The 18,368-nt window shown below is 34.3% G+C and overlaps 1 protein-coding gene across 1 annotated transcript in view; it reads right to left on the bottom strand.

Moving 5' to 3' along the window:
- Positions 1-18,368, bottom strand: part of PTPRQ (protein tyrosine phosphatase receptor type Q) — a 255,887-nt gene that overhangs the window by 183,894 nt on the left and 53,625 nt on the right. The window contains exons 14-16 of the mRNA XM_037743831.1: positions 17,130-17,258; positions 13,985-14,131; positions 7,607-7,779 (exon numbers count right to left, since the gene is read on the bottom strand). Of these exons, the coding sequence (XP_037599759.1) occupies positions 7,607-7,779; positions 13,985-14,131; positions 17,130-17,258 (449 nt within the window). The remainder of the gene's footprint in view (positions 1-7,606; positions 7,780-13,984; positions 14,132-17,129; positions 17,259-18,368) is intronic.

Raw genomic sequence — 18,368 nt, 5'->3', positions numbered from 1 at the left:
TGAATATGGTAGAGGTTTTTGTTGGCTAGCAAGGTGATTCTCTGTTTTCTATTCCTACTAGCATAATTGATTGAAACAAAATGGGGAAAAGGTGTTTTGGCCAAATTATATTGGAAATATAATAGAATGTTGACTTTGGAAATACATATTAATCAAAGAAAATGTTGCTTTAAGAGACTGAACAGACAAGTACAATGTGTGAACTTTGGAGTCTAATTAGAATATACCTAATCAATATAGGATTTGAAGATAATCAAGGAAATCTGAGTGTGGTCTAGGTGTTAAATGATACCAGGATGATATTAGTAATTTTGTTCATTGTGGTCATGGCATTATTTTGTGGATGGAAATGTCCATGATTTTTTAGAGATTCGTGCTTAGGTATATAGGAACAAAATGATGTTAAGTCTGGAATTTATATAAAAATTTGAAGCAAGAATGGTAGCCTACTGATGATTACTGAATCCAGGTGGTAGGTATATGGAGGCTTATTAGGCTCTTTTCTCTATTTTTAAACCTGTGTGAAATTTTCCAAAATAACATAGTTTTGGAAAAAGACTATACTGAAAAATCTACTCTCTTTTACTAATTCTTTTTCAAGTTCTGCTTCAAAACTTACCACCAAACCGCTTCTTTTAAAAAAATTATTCTATCATTATCAATTTCATGCTCTTTTACCCTGAGTTTATAATTAATTCATAATATAGGTTTCAGTTGTTTATAAGTTTTGGCTTATCTGTCTTTTAATTATCTTAGATGTTTTGGAGTTGTCTTCACTCAGAGAGCCAAAAACAGGTTTTCTAGGCCTTAGGAACATCAAAGCACTTAGAATTTACAAAAAAAAAAAGAAAAGAAAAGAAAGAAAGAAAGAAAGAAAGAAAAGTAGATGTTCAGAACTAAGTTCAGTAAAGCAAGAAATTTTATGGGAGTTCAGTTAACTATCTACAAAGGCAAGTTACTTAAATACTAACTCTTCTGAAAAATAAAATAATAGAGAAATTAAGTCAAAAAAATCTTCAGTCCTCCAAATATTTACAAAATGCAATTGTCTAAATCTTGTTGCAACTCTAGCCAGAAAAGTGTTGTCATGAAAAGCAGCAGGTTTCCCATAAAAACTACTTTTTAAAAGTTGTGATAAAGAACTATGGATAGGGAACTCTATATGGGTTTGTTCCTATGTCCTTGTATGGGACAAAGCAAAGGTCTTCTATCTTACAACAGCTCACTTCAGTGCTGCCTCCACAGGGAAATTAGGGAGGGCAGGAATCACAAGCACATAACTCAGAGAAGCTCTGGTGTGCAGTCAATACTCTATGCCCAAACCACACAGCTGTTTCCACTATCAATCAGTCACCCTTTGAAAATCTACTGTGCACAAAGCACTGTAGAATGAACTATAGAGAGGTAGTACAAAGAAATTCCCCCTGAACTATGGTTTTGCATTAAATCTCTCAATATTTTCTATCCCATGTCAGACAAATTATTGAGAGTTAAACCATAGCATCCCATCAATTACATATGTTAAGCATCTCTGCTGACAAACTGCCATTTCAAAGTGAGAGTTGACCTGAATGCTTTTAACTATGTGAATGGTTCCCAAATTCTGGTATTCTGACATTAGAAAAGCCCTCCACGACTAGGGCAATAATTTGAACATTAGCTTTGTAACAACCCAGAATGCTATTGCTAAGTGTGTCGTGTCGTGAATATTTCTCAATCTTAACCTCTAAAGAAAAGACCTTAGATTAGATCTTAATTAGGTTTTTCTAATGAAAAAAAAGTAATAATATTAAAAGCAAAAATGATAGGAAAGAATTTGGATTTTAAGAGAGTAATGGGAAGGGGCAGAGAGAAGCAGTGGTAGAAATGAAAGAAATAGGGGCGAAAAAAGCCCATTGCAACACATAAAAATTATCGACTCACTGACTTAATACACGGTTCTCTATCTCAGCACTATTGACATTCTGAATTAGATAATTTTCTATTGTGGGGGCTGTCCTGTACACCGTAGGATATTTAGCAGCTTCCCTGGTCCCCAACTACCTCAGTTGTGACAATGAAAATGTCTTCAGAGATTAACAAATGTCTCTTGGAGAGCAAAATTGCCCCTGGTTGAGAACGACTGAGTTAGAGAATGTCACAATTTGTCAACATGAAAGGCCTTGCATATGCTGCCCAGGAATTCTTGGAATTTATGTGAAAGAATTAGGAGTCTCAGAGTTAAATTCCTAATCCACCTGAATAAACCAACTTGATTTTACATGTAATAATCTTCACTATAGCAAATGTGATTTTATTTTCTTAAAAACTCTATTATAAGTTTAGGCTCACTGGAGGTCTGCTGAATTGTATTAATGAAATGTTTTATTTATTCTTAAGAAATGCTTCTATATTTTAATATAGACTACTGTGTTGGTCTAGAGAGGAGAGTTAGGACCAACTGATGAACACTAGAAGACAAATATTTCAGTTCAAAATAAAGAACAGTGTAGTTTCTTATTCATCTGTAGATTTCTGTGCCTAACAGAGTGCCTAAAATTTCATGGTTACTTAAGAAGTAGATGCTTCTGAGGCCATAACAAAGAAACTTCAAAGCTTATAGGATAGCAGCTACTTTTGCAGTGGTAGTTATCTTATAGCAGTTCAACAAATATCTCAGCTAATGTTGGATTCACATCATTTATTAGGAATGATGTGAATGATATATAAAGGAGATTTACATATACATATGTGGAAGTTGAAATAAAAGAGTTCAAACCTTGAGTCTCAATTTGCTAATGTATTTTTCAAATATTTATTTAAATATTGAAAGTAAAATCGTATACATATTTCAGCTTATTTAAATAATCCATATTTATTCAGAAACAAATAGATCATAGGAGCCACTTGAAAAAATTTTAGTAAGGGTAATGAGACAAAATGAAGCCTAACATAGAAGGGTTATATTATATTTTTAAGTTTACTCATCATGATATATGTACATGGCTACAAAAAATGATGATGAATGGTTTATAATGAAAATAACAATTCCCTGTTTATGCCCTCCTTACTTCTTACTTCCCAGAAGCAACACTTTAAACCACTCCTGTTTTCAGTTCTTACGGTGTTTACTTCTAAAACACTAAATAATACACTTATACTACTCTGTTAACCCTCATTTGTTTTAGAATCTATTGATTTTCTGCAATGATAGTGAAGAGCTAGGTTACTTAAATACATATACATCTTTATCATCTGTTATCATAATGTAAATAATATACTTAAATCTGGAAGGATTGTTCTAATAGATGTTTGAAATATAAAATAGTAGGCTGGGGGGGTGTATTGCAGAGTCTCTCAGGTAGATACCCACTATCCCCACCTCCTGTTGTTCCCACTTTGTAAAAATCTCCTCCTCTTAGGGGAGCACTACACACTGGGGTCAGTTGGGGGGAAATAGGGGAGGGACGGTGGGGGGTGGGGAGCTGGGGGGGGATAGCAGGGGGAGAAATGCCAGATGTAGGTGATGGGGAGGAAGGCAGCAAATCACACTGCCAGGTGTGTTCCTATGCAACAATTTTGCATGTTCTTCACATGTACCCCAAAACCTAAAATACAATAAAATAAATGGGAAAAAAAAAAAAAAAAAAATCTCCTCCTCTTGAGTTAGTTGAGACCCATGATTTGTATCTAACCAATAGAATAAGGCAAAGGGAATAGCATGTCTCTCCATGATCACATTATACAGACCCTGCTTACTGGATTGATGAAGTAAATGGCCTTGTTGAAAAAGGCCACATGCGAAAAAAACAGTGAGGTGCTTGTCTCCAGCCAAGAGCCAGCAAGAATCCAGGGCACTCAGTTCTACAGTCAAAAGGAAATAAAATCTGCCAAAAAACTCAGTGAGGCTGGAAATGGATTCTTCTCTAGTCAAGCCTCCAGATGAGAACACAGCTCAGCTAGTCCCTTAATTGCAGGCTTATGAGACTCTAAGAGGAGAACGCATCTAAGCTGTATCTAGATTTCTGACCCAAAGAAACTGTGAGATAATAAGTATGAATTGTTCTAAGATGTTAAGTTTGTGGAAAATTGTTATAGAACAACGGAAAACTAATATAGTGAGATAACAGTAGCCCAGGCAAGAGACTGTGTGATCCTGAGCTGAAGTGGGAGACACAAGAATAAAAGAAAGACAGGCAAGTCACATTCTGGATGTAGAAATAACTGACCTTAACATTAAGTGGCTACTGAATGCTAAGAAGGGTCTAAGTCAGAAGTGACTCCAAGGTTTCAAGCCTTTATGACAGAGAGAATAATGGTTCCACTATCCAAAAAGACAAACCAGATATATATATATATATCTCAATGCCACAGTGCTCACTTTCAAAGCCTTCTAGACCATGGTTTCTTAGACAATGACTTTCATGTCAGAGGTCTGTATTACATCCAGTCAGAGGGATTCGAAAATTCTAAACCCAGGTACTGAGACCTCAAGTCAGTTTCTCTTCAGGCCTTATTTTGGACACATTGAAACTAGTAATTGTCTGGACAGACCTTCCTGTGTGTCCTGTGGGAGCCTGCACAGGCCATTATCACTGTCCCAAGATCTCTGCCCTCATTCCAGTGTCACATCTTCCTTCCCATCATGAACCAGTTCCAATTAGCTCAGAAAAGATTTCTGTTTTGTTTTACGGGGAGAAGTTAATTTGGATGTAATGAGCCCTGGCAGAACCTTCCCACAAACGGCTGCAGTTAGGAATCCAGACTGTCAGAGAGAAGGATCAGAGTAGAAAGCAATGCAGAAAAGTCAGACAAACAGGAAGCAGTGATCGAAACTGGGAGGTCATCGAAAGAAAATGTTATGAGAAAGCTGAAACCAAAGCTCTGTGGAACCTCTCTAGTAAAAAGTTAAAAAATAGAGAGTTAGCTTTTTTAACTTTCTCCATTTTTAATTGTACAAAGCCAAAAGATTGCAATGTCACAGTATATAAAAGTGTAGAAAGTATTAAGGAAAGAATAGTGTCAAAAGCTGAAAATTGGGGGACATAGGGATAGATTTTGAAGCAGATAAGAACACAAGGGTGGTTAAAAATATTTAATCTGGCTGAGCCCAGTGGCTCACACCTGTAATCCCAGCACTTTGGGAGGCTGAGGCAGGTGGATTGCCTGAGCTTAGGAGTTCATGACCAGCCTGGGCAACATGGTGAAACCCCATCTCTACTAAAATACAAAAATTTAGCTGGGCGTGGTAGCATGTACCCATAGTCCCAGCTACTTGGGAGGCTGAGGCAGAAGAATTGCTTGAACCCAGGAGGTGGAGGTTGCAGTGAGCTGAGATTGTGCACTGCACTCCAGCCTGGGTGACAGAGGGAGGCTCCATCTCCAAAAAAAAAATGTTAATTAATCCTTGCATTGGACACTAGGGAGGTCACTGGTGACTTCTAACAAGATTTCAAGGATTTTAAGAGTTCTTGAGATGGGGGATGGAGGCTACGTTTTCAGAAGATCAATAGAAATGGGAAAAGAGAGTCCTTATCCTGAGAGAGGTACCAAGGTCAAAGGAAGGAATAACAAATGAAGAACACCCTAAACCACAAGTTGTCTTTCTTATGTCATTTACTCCCAACCCTATAAGGTGACTATATAAGCCCCATTATAAAAATGAAGGCACCAAATCTCCAAAAGTTGGTTTGTCCAAAGTCATAGACATAGAACATGCCAGAGCCAGGCCAAGAACCCAGGACCATTTGGATTTTAAGCTTCTGTCATATCGGTCTCCCCACATCAATCTCCTGAAAAGTGAACCCAAACACCAATTACATGGGGAAGCAGAAATATCAGAAATGAGTCTGATCTAATAAATAAAGATAAAATCAGAGAAATAAAAATAAGCATAATGCCTCCTTTTATTGAGAGAGGATAAGAGAAGAAATATTGGGTGGCAATTAAGGTGGATGATCCTATGCCAAGATTAATGATCACAATAGGTCACAACTATTTAGTGCAGCACTCACTATATGCCAGGTGCAGTTCTAAGCTCTTTACACACATTAACCCAGAAATCCTTGTTATTAACCTTTTGTTATAGGGACTTATAATCACTATCTTAAAGAAGAAGAAACTGATGTTCAAAGAGGTCAGGCCAACTTTCCCAAAGTTAAACAAGTAGCAATGGCAGAATCGGAGTTTAAACCTGTTTTACACTCTTAACCACTTGCTGTATAGCCCAGTGATAGATAAAATCATAATTTAAATCCAAATTTGTATTTCTCCAAAGCTCATGTTCTGTCTACTGTGTGACCAGAATTCCAGACCAGATAGAGAAAGAATCAAAAAAACAAAAAAAAGTCTTTCTAGAACCTCTTAACCTCATAGAAAAACAGGTGTGGCCACCCATTCAATAGATGTTATTAGCAGAAGTAGAAAACCTGTCATCTAGTCTTAAGAAAGCTCAGTATCTAATTTAAGACCTTCTCAGCAGGAGCAAAGGGTTAAGCTTTTGCCCTTTGCCTGAGTTGTCAACTAGAGTATCACAGAAAGCATAATTCAACATCTTTTGCACTGAGGAAAGGAATCAACATAGGATTAAAATTTAACCCTGGGTTAAAGATGGTAAGCAACTTGGAGTGATAAGTCCTGGGTGGCCACAGTGCATTGAGCACATGGTAAGGTCAACTGTCATGTACAGGTAAGTGCCAGAAATAGAGGAGGGCTGGCACTAGAAATAGAGAGACAGCATTGTGGGGAAAAGTAATAGCACAGGTAAAAGCAGCAGCAATTCTGAAACAAAACAGCAGACGCCAGGTGCTGAATAACTATCACGTTTGTCTTTAAGGCCCAGTGATTGCTGCACTGGTCCTAAGGATGTTTCTTCTTTGAGTGCCCCAGGGAGCAGCCAGTATCTGGACATGACTAACCTGGAGGCTGAAAGGGTCTCACAGATGAATAGTTGATGAGGTGAGGTGAACAAAGACAGCGGAAAAAAAAAAAAAATCAGTGCTGCCTGTACTTCCTAACAGAAACAAAAGGGGAAAAAAAAAGACTTTCAGTATGAATAGAAGCAAGCACATTGCCTAAAGATCCTGGTCCTCTTACTTTAAACCTATGAAATAACTTAAATTTCTTTTATTTAGTAATGTGATTTCTTATTCAAATGCACTTAAAAAAAAAAAAGGCAGCTCTGAAATTTAGCTTCCCAAGACCAAATAGAACAGAAAATTTGTAAACAACAGCTACTGAAATGACTGTGCCTTTCACTGGCAACTGTTATAAATTGCAAGCACAGCCTTTGAAGGAGTACTTAAATCATAACAAGAGTTTCCAGATAATTCATTAATTAATTTAGAATAACAATATTAATTTATGAAAATACCTTTAGTCCTGTTTAATTGCACAATTAACATTGTTCATATGGTGAAAAAGAATCATAGCACTTAACTAATAATATAAGACCTAAAATGAAACATGATCTAGCTAGATTATCAACATGCCCCAAATTTACTTTACTTTGAATTAGTAAGTTGTCAAATATTTTATGTGTGAGTGCTAGCAAATCTTCCAAACTAACAGAGCCAGAACCAAACCAAGCAGAAAGGGCTCACCAATAAGTGAAATAAAAATGCAATACCTCATTCTTTCCTGTGAGCAAGGTATTTTCCAATATTATTCCTGTCTCTGGAACTAGCACTTTCACTCGGTATTGGTTAATAATTCCATTTGGTTGTCGTGGTTTCTTCCAAGTAATTCTTACTTGTGTGGCTTCTACCTCTGCAAGTTGTAAATCAAACACTGCCCCTGGAACTAAAGAAAGAAAAGAGTAAAGGGGGAATTGAAAAATATATTTTCAAGTGAAAAAGTGCCTAAATTCTTAGCTCATAATTTAAGATATATAAACAATTCTATAGAAAATAGATGAGGCTGGGAGTGGTGGTTCACGCCTGTAATCCTAGCACTTTGGGAGGCCAAGGTGGGCAGATCATGTGAGATCAGGAGTTTGAGACCAGCCTGACCAACATGGTGAAACCCCATCTCTACTAAAAATACAAAAGTTAGCCAAGCATGGTGGTGTGTCCCTGTAATCCCAGCTACTTGGGAAGCTGAGGCAGGAGAATTTCTTGAACCCAGGAGGTGGAGGTTGCAGTGAGTGGGGATAGCACCACTGCACTCCAGCCTGGGAGAATGGGAGAAAGAGTGAGACTCCATCTCAAAAAAAAAGGGAGAGAGAGAAAGAAAATTGACAAAAATAATTTATTTTACTAAAAATTAAATGTCTTTAAATACATGGATATTTAAATTTCTAAACATTCTCAAAATGTAAATAAGGAACACAATAACAAAATAATTTTCCAAAATAAAAGTCATAACATTTGTTTGAAACAATTAATAAAAATAATTTCCTTGAGAATCTGCCTATTTGGAGATGATTAATGCCCAATTGAAACCTTGATGGTTTCATTAAAATTATAACAACAGATTGAAAATAATATCCTGAAGACTCTGAATGCAATGAAATGTAGTCGGTAAGTTAAATTAGACTGTTTTAATTTATTACATGAAATTGTTTGAAGAGTTGATTTTTTCTGATATTTTTTAAATAATCATGTTATTTTCAAATTTCAGGTGTCCTCACTCATTGCAATGGTAAAGAAAAATAGGAACAAACTAACAATTGGTTTAAAATAAAGCACCAAGAACTTAAAGCAACATCTAGCTATGAAGTCACCAAGAGTGACACCTAGGGAACTTCCCAGTTTCACAGGAATAATGGGCCAAAAATAAACATGCCCTGGCCTTTTGTCCCTTTTTATTTACAGTTCGACATGTGTTGATGAACAACTAATTTATCCCTCCAATCCCTACTTTCCTTATCTATAAAATGAGGGTAATTACAGCTTTCCTATTACTCTACAGGTTGCCATAAGGAACAAAAAGTTCAAGAAAATTTCTAAAACTTTTAAGAAAGAGAAATGACATAAAATTATGATCTCTTATAATCGGATTGTTGTTACACTTTAAATTAATTTCCCTAAGCTATTTGGCAGTGGTATAGGTTTGGCAAATTCTAATTAGAAGACAGGCATATGGTCTTAAAAGAGAACAAAGAAAAATGACCTCCTTCCTTTTTAAGACAAAAGAAAGGAATTGAAAAATAATTTTACAACTCCTATATATGTTATTTACAATGAGCAAACATAATTATGCTTAAGTTGGCTTTATAGTAAACTATAACTATATGAAGTTTTCATCCAATAGATTAGTGTTGCCTTTGTCTTCATGAAGTAACCTGTAAAGACTCTCTACATATTGTGACAATTGTTGAGCCATTCATTCATCATTCAACACAGTGGGCATTCTTCATATGATCACTGTTCTAGACACTTGAGGACAGAGAAAGAAATTAAAACAGATAAAGCCTTTGCACAGGTCACCTCTTGTATGAGTTTTCCTTCATTAAAATATATTGTACCTAGAGTTAATGTTTGTATTATCATATTTACCAATATGCATTTTTCAAGGTTGGGGAAACTTTCCAATTAATTGTGTGGTGTAAAATAATATGGCTATTTAAATAGCAAAGCTCCCATTCCATCTTTCTTTAAAATTTTATTTTACAGTATCTATGCAGACAAAATATTAATCTGAATTGCATAATGTAAGTCACAGAAGAGATCTGGCATTTTTTCCATTTAATTTGAACTGATGTAGAATCTGAACTGAAAAAAAAACAGCTTAATGACTACACTGATCATATGAATCAGGCAACTAAACCCTGCCTATTGAAAAATAAGTGAGATGATCAGTTCAAGTCAATGCAACACATTAATATGTTAGATATCAAATATTATGCAGGACAGTAGAAAAATATATATATTTTACTGTCTCTTGTTTTCTAGTAAAACCCAAGAGTAGTGGCAGACACTATTTATCTTTTAAGTAGAATATATTTTTCAATATAACTTAGTAAGTATTGTCCCATGATACTTAATGCCAAAAATTACAATCCAGGTAGAGATTAAGTTGTTCTATATTATCTTTAAAATGTATCTCAGACTTTCATAAAAATAATTACCATAAACTTATCCTTTATTCCCCATTTATAAAAAGCTTGGGGGATAAAGGAAATGGAGTACACAGCATTATATCTTGTCTTTAAAAAGATACTTGGTTTGTTAGGCCACAAATTCTTATGAGGAAACTAGAGAAGACTCCTTTAATATTGATACAAAATTAACTAAAGAAAATCAAACACACAAGGTAATCATATGATTCAGCGTCAGTTTTGAAGGTATCCACAGGGACTACCTAAGAGTCATTCTCAACTCAATACATTTGCAAATTTTACTAATAAATGAGAAATGTTAGACATTTCGTTAAAAAAATCTCATATTTTCTTTACCTCAATGTCATTTGTTTCCAACTTCAAAATTAATGCTCAATGGTGAATTTTCTAGATAATGCCAAAATAATTTTAATTCTGAAGGTGCTACATACATGCACTACCTAAGAATCACTCTCGGGTTTAAATTTTACTAATACATTAGAAACATAGTAGCATATGATTTATCAAAATATATTCCAAATGGTTTGAGGTGTTCAAATAAAAAACTATGAGAAGAAATAAAATAGAGACAAACAGCACTGAGGTAAAAGAAAATACATTAAGATCATTTTTGCCATTATCTAGCAAATTAAGCTTTCTTTAGAAGAACATTTTGAAAAGCCTATATTAAAAATTAAAGCCATTGCAAATCCTGAAAACACAAAGTTGGCGGGTTCTCGGTGATTTTCTTACAAAGATTGTACTACTATTTGCAGAGAGTAACAAGTTTAAATCACTTAGGACAAATGTCTTCACTCCCATGTCTTTTAGGAGAGAGCAAACAAGAGTCTCGGAAATTTGTCTACTTTTAAGAAATTGTCATGCTAAACCACCCTGACAGAAAAGTTACTAGATAATATTGAAGCATTAAAGTTTGCTTTTTTTTTTTTTTTTACCATCCACACAAATTAGAAGAATGCCTTTGTTGCATCCATCAGCATTATTTGATTTTGGAATAGGCAATTCTATGATATTTTATAGCCTTGGAGATTATTATCTTTTTTTTTCCAAAATCATCTATTTTCATGCCTATGTAGAAGTCTACTCATCAAAATATTAAGGGACATATAGATGCCTTAGGAAATATATAAGATAACTGCTAAAACAATAGGATGCTGATTTTCTTTTAAAGTAGACTATGGACCATAACATCCCTAGCGGTAATGAAATCAACTCCACCGTAATGTAATAGCACAAAACGTTCTCCATAAGAGGTCAATGTAACATTCTCCTATTTGTATCTGAAGATTTATAAGCACACCAATTGTTTTAAAAGGTAATTTAAAAGAAGCAAGCTAGTCCTAATTATTTATTATATAGACAATAGACTGCCTTTAAATATGGAGAGGAAAATAAAGTAACTTTAACTAGAATACTAAGAACCGGCCGGGCGCGGTGGCTCAAGCCTGTAATCCCAGCACTTTGGGAGGCCAAGGCGGGTGGATCACAAGGTCAAGAGATCGAGACCATCCTGGCCAACATGGTGAAACCCCTGTCTCTACTAAAAATACAAAAAATTAGCTGGGCATGGTGGTGCGTGCCTGTAATCCCAGCTACTCAGGAGGCTGAGGCAGGAGAATTGCCTGAACCCAGGAGGCAGAGGTTGNGCCTGTAATCCCAGCACTTTGGGAGGCCAAGGCGGGTGGATCACAAGGTCAAGAGATCGAGACCATCCTGGCCAACATGGTGAAACCCCGTCTCTACTAAAAATACAAAAGGTAGCTGGGCGTGGTGGTCGCACGCCTGTAGTCCCAACTACTTGGGAGGCTGAGGCAGGAGAATTGCTTGAACCCGGGAGGCAGAGGCTGCAGTGAGCCGAGATTGTGCCATTGCACTCCAGCCTAGAGCCTGGTGACAGAGAGTGAGACTCTCTCTCTGTCTCAAAAAAAAGAATACTAAGAACCCTGTTGTATTAATAAATTAAAAGGATAAACTAAAATTAAGAAACCATTTTTTTTAATTGAAAGTAGATAGTTCTAATGAGTTATTAGTTTGTTCTTAGTTTAAAGTTCCATTTATTTCAAAGTTTTAAATAGTGGAACCAGGAATAAGTAGTGGTACCAGAAGCAGAAAGCTACATTTACTGCATTTGCCAGAGTATTCCATTGAAGCAGCTCCTGAGGCTGAACTGTCCTCAGAGAACTCCATGGACAAAGGCTGACATGAGGATATAAGAACCATGTCAACTCTGCCTTTGGTGGAGCCTACCAGTTGCCAGGAGGCCCCTCTAAGAGCCACCAGGGTGTGGTCTATAGAGGGAGTGGCTCAGGAAGATAAAAGAATGAAACTGTTTAAAATTGCCTTTTATACAGGGCAAATGGGGTCATCTACTTGAAATGATTTGGTGTGAAAAACAGGCCTTGTGAAATATATTGAACGATGACCATAAAATTCTACTTCTGTGGATAAAAAATGTAGAAATTAAGGCAAATAAAATTTAAAATATATCCAAGACAAATAACACAGCATTGTACATGGCATATGCATTGTCTATTTCTCTATTTTTGTCAAATGCCATAGTCCAATGATGATGACAATAAAAAAATTTATTTATTGAGTTATGGATTCTATTTAGAAGCCCCAAAGTCAGCTGGTCTTGAAAGAGGACAAAATTTCAGGATTTATTTAATTGTAGAACAAGAATAGAAATCAGTGGGTACATTGAGTTGGTTGAGAAAACTCTATTAAGACCAAAATCAAGGACTCTGCTTTATTTGAAAGTATCCATAAATCTTCTTAGCTTCCTAGGAAATGTTTAAGAGTGGTTTTTATGGGGAAGATGGAATAAAATTTAAGATTTAAGGGAGGAGCTATGCAATGCTAAGATTCTTCTGATAGAAACACAATGGTAAAATTTTAATACAAAAAAAAGAACATTTTCCTTATGAGTATGTATAACTTTCTTATACATATACTGAAACTATATATATGTTAGGATTTTCATCTGAAATAGATAAAACATAACATTTATGTTCTTCCAACAAAATGTCAATGATTGTCGCTTTAAAGGGGAGAAGTACAAAATTTCCTAATACTTACTGCCCTCTAATGGTCAAATACTTGAATGATGAATGTATGACCAGTACGTCTCCGTGTGTGTGTGTGTGTGTGTGTGTGTGTGTGTGTATGTGTGTGTGTACACATATGTATATTTCATTTATAAGTTACTATATGTTAGCTACCACACAAATGAAGGCTGGAAACTTTTCCAAATGTTAATATGTTATAAGAAGTTACTGTTAATTTTTGTCCATAATTACAATCCCTAAGTAGAAATGAAGACATTTAACAAGTTCAGGGTAGGCCAGAAAAATATGTTGTGAAATAGTACAGAAACTTTTTTTTTTAAGTATAGTTCACCTAAAACAATGATATTTAATGAATACATATAAGGAAGTTTACTGAAGAAAAATACTATTTTCATAATTTCAGTACATGCTGGTAAATCTGTATCATGCAACCACTCAGAATCTTCACTTGCTTAGAATACTGTTTTGATTATAAACATATTTTGTTGTAAGCATTGGGAATATAGGAATTCCTCTGAATAATAGTTTGTGAGAAAAAAATAGATTCCACTTTTAAAAATGTAGTTAAACAATACTAAATGTGTTTATCTTACAACTTCTTGAGGTTATGCTAAATTTTATTGTGAATCTCTAACAGGCCAATACTATATATGATATTTCCTAACCTTGCCTGATCTTAGGTCCCTATTACTATGAAGCATGCTATGAGTTTAATGTTCTGGAGAACACATGTTCAGAATGAATTAGGTAGTAATTTAATAAGGAAATAGCATGATTTAAGTAAATATAAAACAAACTGCTTCTAATATCATGTTTTACTATTCAATGACATTCATAAGCATACCAAAAATATTTCATTCATTCCCTATGTTCTTACCATCTGGTGGCGTAAATACTGAAAGATTTGACTTGGGTCCAATCCCTGCACTGGTTTCAGCCGCAATATAGATGTCATACATTGTAAATGGTGTTAGGGTAGTGAATGCATACTTAAGGTCCTTTGTGCTGTTATCCAAAATGCGACCTATAAAAGTAGAAGATACCTATGGATTATTTTTTATCAAGCATGCAATCATTTTCACATTTAAGTACAGAACCAAGACAACAATTCAAGTGTTAAGTTGTGCACTAAAATTTGTTATTATAATATCAAAACTGGATATATTTTAAACATGTGGCTTAGTAGTACACTGATATCAATTTAATGAAAACAAATGAAAGAACATGAAAATGTTCCAGTGCTTAAAATTATTTTTATTTAATCAAAGAGCCCTTTTGAATTACCAAGTTATTTTTGACATATTGAAAGGGGAAACATCAAATTTTATCAATTCCAAAAGTGACCAGATTTCAAACTCAAATTTATTCAATTAAAATCCTAAATAATGTCATTATCTTCTTAAGAGGATATTTTTAGGAAATATTTCTAGTTTAGCTTCTGAACAAAATTCCTTAGTCTGTCACCACAATTCTTTAAATCTTCAACTTTGCTTTGAATGTTTCCTTTACCTTCTTGCTCTAACTGCAAACTGGCTCTTTCCTAAGAACACTGCTTTTGTTCCCCTACAGCCACCTCAAATGGTGGCAGTCTATTTTTGCCACACAGCTCTCAAGTAACCAGGCCTTTCAGTATGGTAGTCGTTGTCTTTGCTCCTCATTGCTCCATTTTATTCACTAATCTCCCTCCCTCCTTATAAAAGCCCACAGCTTTAAATTCTATGTTACCAATGACATCCACTAGGCCTCACAGTTGTAATCTACTAATCCAAGGGTCATTTACTCCCATGGTTTAGCTTTTGGTTCAAGGCTACCATCTTAATTTGTGCTGATTTTAATATCCTGAGAGATAGCCCTTAAATTGCTTAGATATTTCCTTAAATAATCTAGTTTTCTAAAATTTCAGCCACTCCCTCAAGATCATAGCTTAGACATTACTAACATCAGTTATGGCATATCATTAAGAATGTCAGTTTCATGCACCTTTTTATAACCACTTTTTCCTATGTCCTTTACATTTCCTCTAGAATCCTAAACTGATAATTCTTTAAATTCACTGAAATCAACAATCCATTGATTTAATCACCTATTTTATTTTTGTTTTATTTGACCCCTCGCCACTTGATTTCCCCTCTTTATCCAGCTTTGGTGTCAATTTCAATTATAATCACTGCCTTACACATGCCTCCAACCCCTTGCCCTTCTCTTCTTGAAGGGAGCTGGAGAACCTCAGAAAACCATTAACTGATACCACTTTATTTGTAGCCAAACCTCAAACAAGCCCTACCTGGTGCCTGGAATCTTACTCAACTTACATAGTCAATGGTCCAATCACTCTACTCTTCTGAATGATTATCTTACACTTATCTTCTCTGCTCAGACCTCTAATATCTTCTGCCCTATCTTCACTCCCAGCTAATGGTCTTGCTTCCCATTACACTAAAAAAAGTAAACCAATTAGAAAATATTTGCCACAGGCTACCACCAACACAACTATGTATTTACCAGCATCTATACCCATATACTCTGCCTTACAATGTATAAGAACAAATTATGGACAAATTATCTGTTACTGTGGACAAATTATCTGTATTTTTATCTCAAACCAATCACTACATTTGAGAAAAAGATCTCACCTTCTGCCTACACAGACACCTTTCCAGTAATTCTCCTTTTTCTTACATCATTAACATTTTCCTTATTTTCCTCATTTCCATCAGCAAACAAACATGCTTTATATGTTCTTACTGAAAAGAAACCTGTTGACTCCACTTATCCCCACCCTTGCTCTCTATTCGCTGCTTTGCTTTGCAGCTAAACTCAAACGAGTTTCTACACCCCCTGTTCCAGCAATCTTCTCCCATTTACTCTTAAACTAATTCAATTAGGTATTTACCCTACATGCTCCACCATACTGGAAGCATGTGATCAGTCCCATGTTACTAAATGTAAACGTTGCTAAATGCCTCTCACTTGATTTATCAGCCAGCCTCACAAATGAAAGAGTACCTCAGATAAGTATTGAACAATAATATTGGATAGAAAAGACGTAGCTGTGTATCCATGTCTGTTTCTGTGTACTGGATGGGTGAGTGGAGGCAATTATCTTTTTTAGGAAGTAAAAAAAATTCAGAATTTTAAGAGCATGAGTTACTTGGGATGAAAGGCAAAGGCTATTCATGATGGTGATGAGTGATTCATATCACAGAAATTGCAAAATAAAATAGTTGGAACTCTGTATCTTTTTTGATGCTCCCAAATAAATGATACTATATAGCTTTATGTTATTTAATCATTGTTAGAATAAAATTTCTTTCATAGAACCATAGGATCTCAATCAGGACAGAATCTTAGACTTCACATAATTCACATAAATATTATATTAGACTTTACATAAAATATTATATTATTATATTACATAAAAATATAATATTTGAACCTCTCAAAATATCTCTGACAAGTGTATGCCCAGGTCCTGCTTCCTTACAAAGATGGAGAACTTGCCACTTCATAAAGCTGCCCAAAATTTTTAATATGTTTTCTTTTTTAAAGCAGTTTTAGGTCCACAGCAAAATACAGCAGAAGACACAGAGATTTTCCATGTTATTTTTAGAGAGCTCTTTATAATTATTTTTTAAAAATGGGTTCCTAGCAGTAAATAGAAATCTGATTTAATATAGTCAAAGTCCATTGTTCTTGATGAATGAAAGCCAAGGTCTTCTTGTTCAAATATTTGAAGATGTGTAACTCCACTAACACTTTGGTCTTGAGGATTTATCACTAGTTTTTTCATGTGCTTCACATGAAATGTGGAACATGAATAGTGTTTTGTCATTCTTATACTCATTTATTATTTTAAATTAAAAAATCAAAGGACCTCACCTTTCTTATGACTTTCCTTTTGTTTGCTTTAATCTTAGGGTCTTTTAAAAAAGAGTCTGATATTTTTAAAAAGAGTTTGACATTGGTAACATATTTTATGATTCTTACTCCAAAAGGCAAACATAAAACCAATTAAGACTTACCTGAAGGTCCATATAGTTCAACTCTATAACTAAATTTCCCTGTTACTATAGTTGGTGGGTCCCATAAAATTGAAAAGGACTTTCCTGTGATGTTGCCTGTTACACAGTTTTGTGGTGGTCCTTCAGGTACTAAAATGAGTATAGAAAATAAATACATAATGTGTTTTAAATGAAAGAGCACCCTATTAAATACACATAATAAAACATAAAGTCAGAGAAATAAAATAAAATATCGCACTTAAAAGCAGAGTTTTTTTAACTTAAAAAATAAAAAAAATGGAATATAATTGAAACTTGTGAATAACACAAGCTGGATTATCAGATTAATTTATTTGTAACAATTACTGATTTTATTTAATACTTTATATTATTTCACTGTGCAAGTTTCATGCTAATATTCATTGTAATATATTTATTGTCAAGTTACATTGTCCAGAAACATTTAATACCTGCATTTATATATATACATATATATATTGCAACAAAGACTGGATATCTGGCTTGATAAACACCTTCTCTCTTATTAATGCAGGTAGAAGTTTCAAGAAAATAGCCCTCAAAAATTGACAATAATTTTTACTTTTTGTATCAATATTTGTATTTTGTTCTAAGAAGAAATTTATAACCTACAGTTGGAGGATTCAAATGTAGTATTGGTAACATATAAAAATAATAATGACATTTTAAATTAGTCAGTTTTTCATAGAAGTTTATTCTTTCTTTTAATTGAAATAAAACAATTCCAAATATTTTCCAAAACAAAATTACTGTCTACCAAATTTCACCTTGTATGACCCTCATGAAATTATTTTTTTATTGTATAAGGAGTATGGAAGAAGAAAATGATATAATTCAAAGATGATATTTAAATTAACAAAACAATTCAAACATATAAAATGAAAAATGAAGCAAACAGCTTTGTTATTAGAAAAAAAATGCTTCAGTAAAATTACCCTATCAATAATTTTCAATAACTTCAGAAATTAGCAATTACAACCTAATGCCTGATACTATGTATTATATGCATGATACATAACTGATATTAGATATTAGTTATGTATCATGCATATAATACATACCTATATATAATGGGACTATATCAATAGCCATGAAATTTTATATCAAATATATAAATAAATACATATATTTACATGAATACTGATATAGTACCATAATCAAATATATGAATACCTTACCTGAAAATATGTTCTCATAAAATTTAGTAGTAATAATAATATC

Source organism: Cebus imitator, unplaced genomic scaffold (assembly GCF_001604975.1).
Source record: "Cebus imitator isolate Cc_AM_T3 unplaced genomic scaffold, Cebus_imitator-1.0 Scaffold156, whole genome shotgun sequence".
In the NCBI taxonomy this organism is placed as follows: domain Eukaryota; kingdom Metazoa; phylum Chordata; class Mammalia; order Primates; family Cebidae; genus Cebus; species Cebus imitator.
This window is presented reverse-complemented; position numbering and strand designations above follow the sequence as displayed.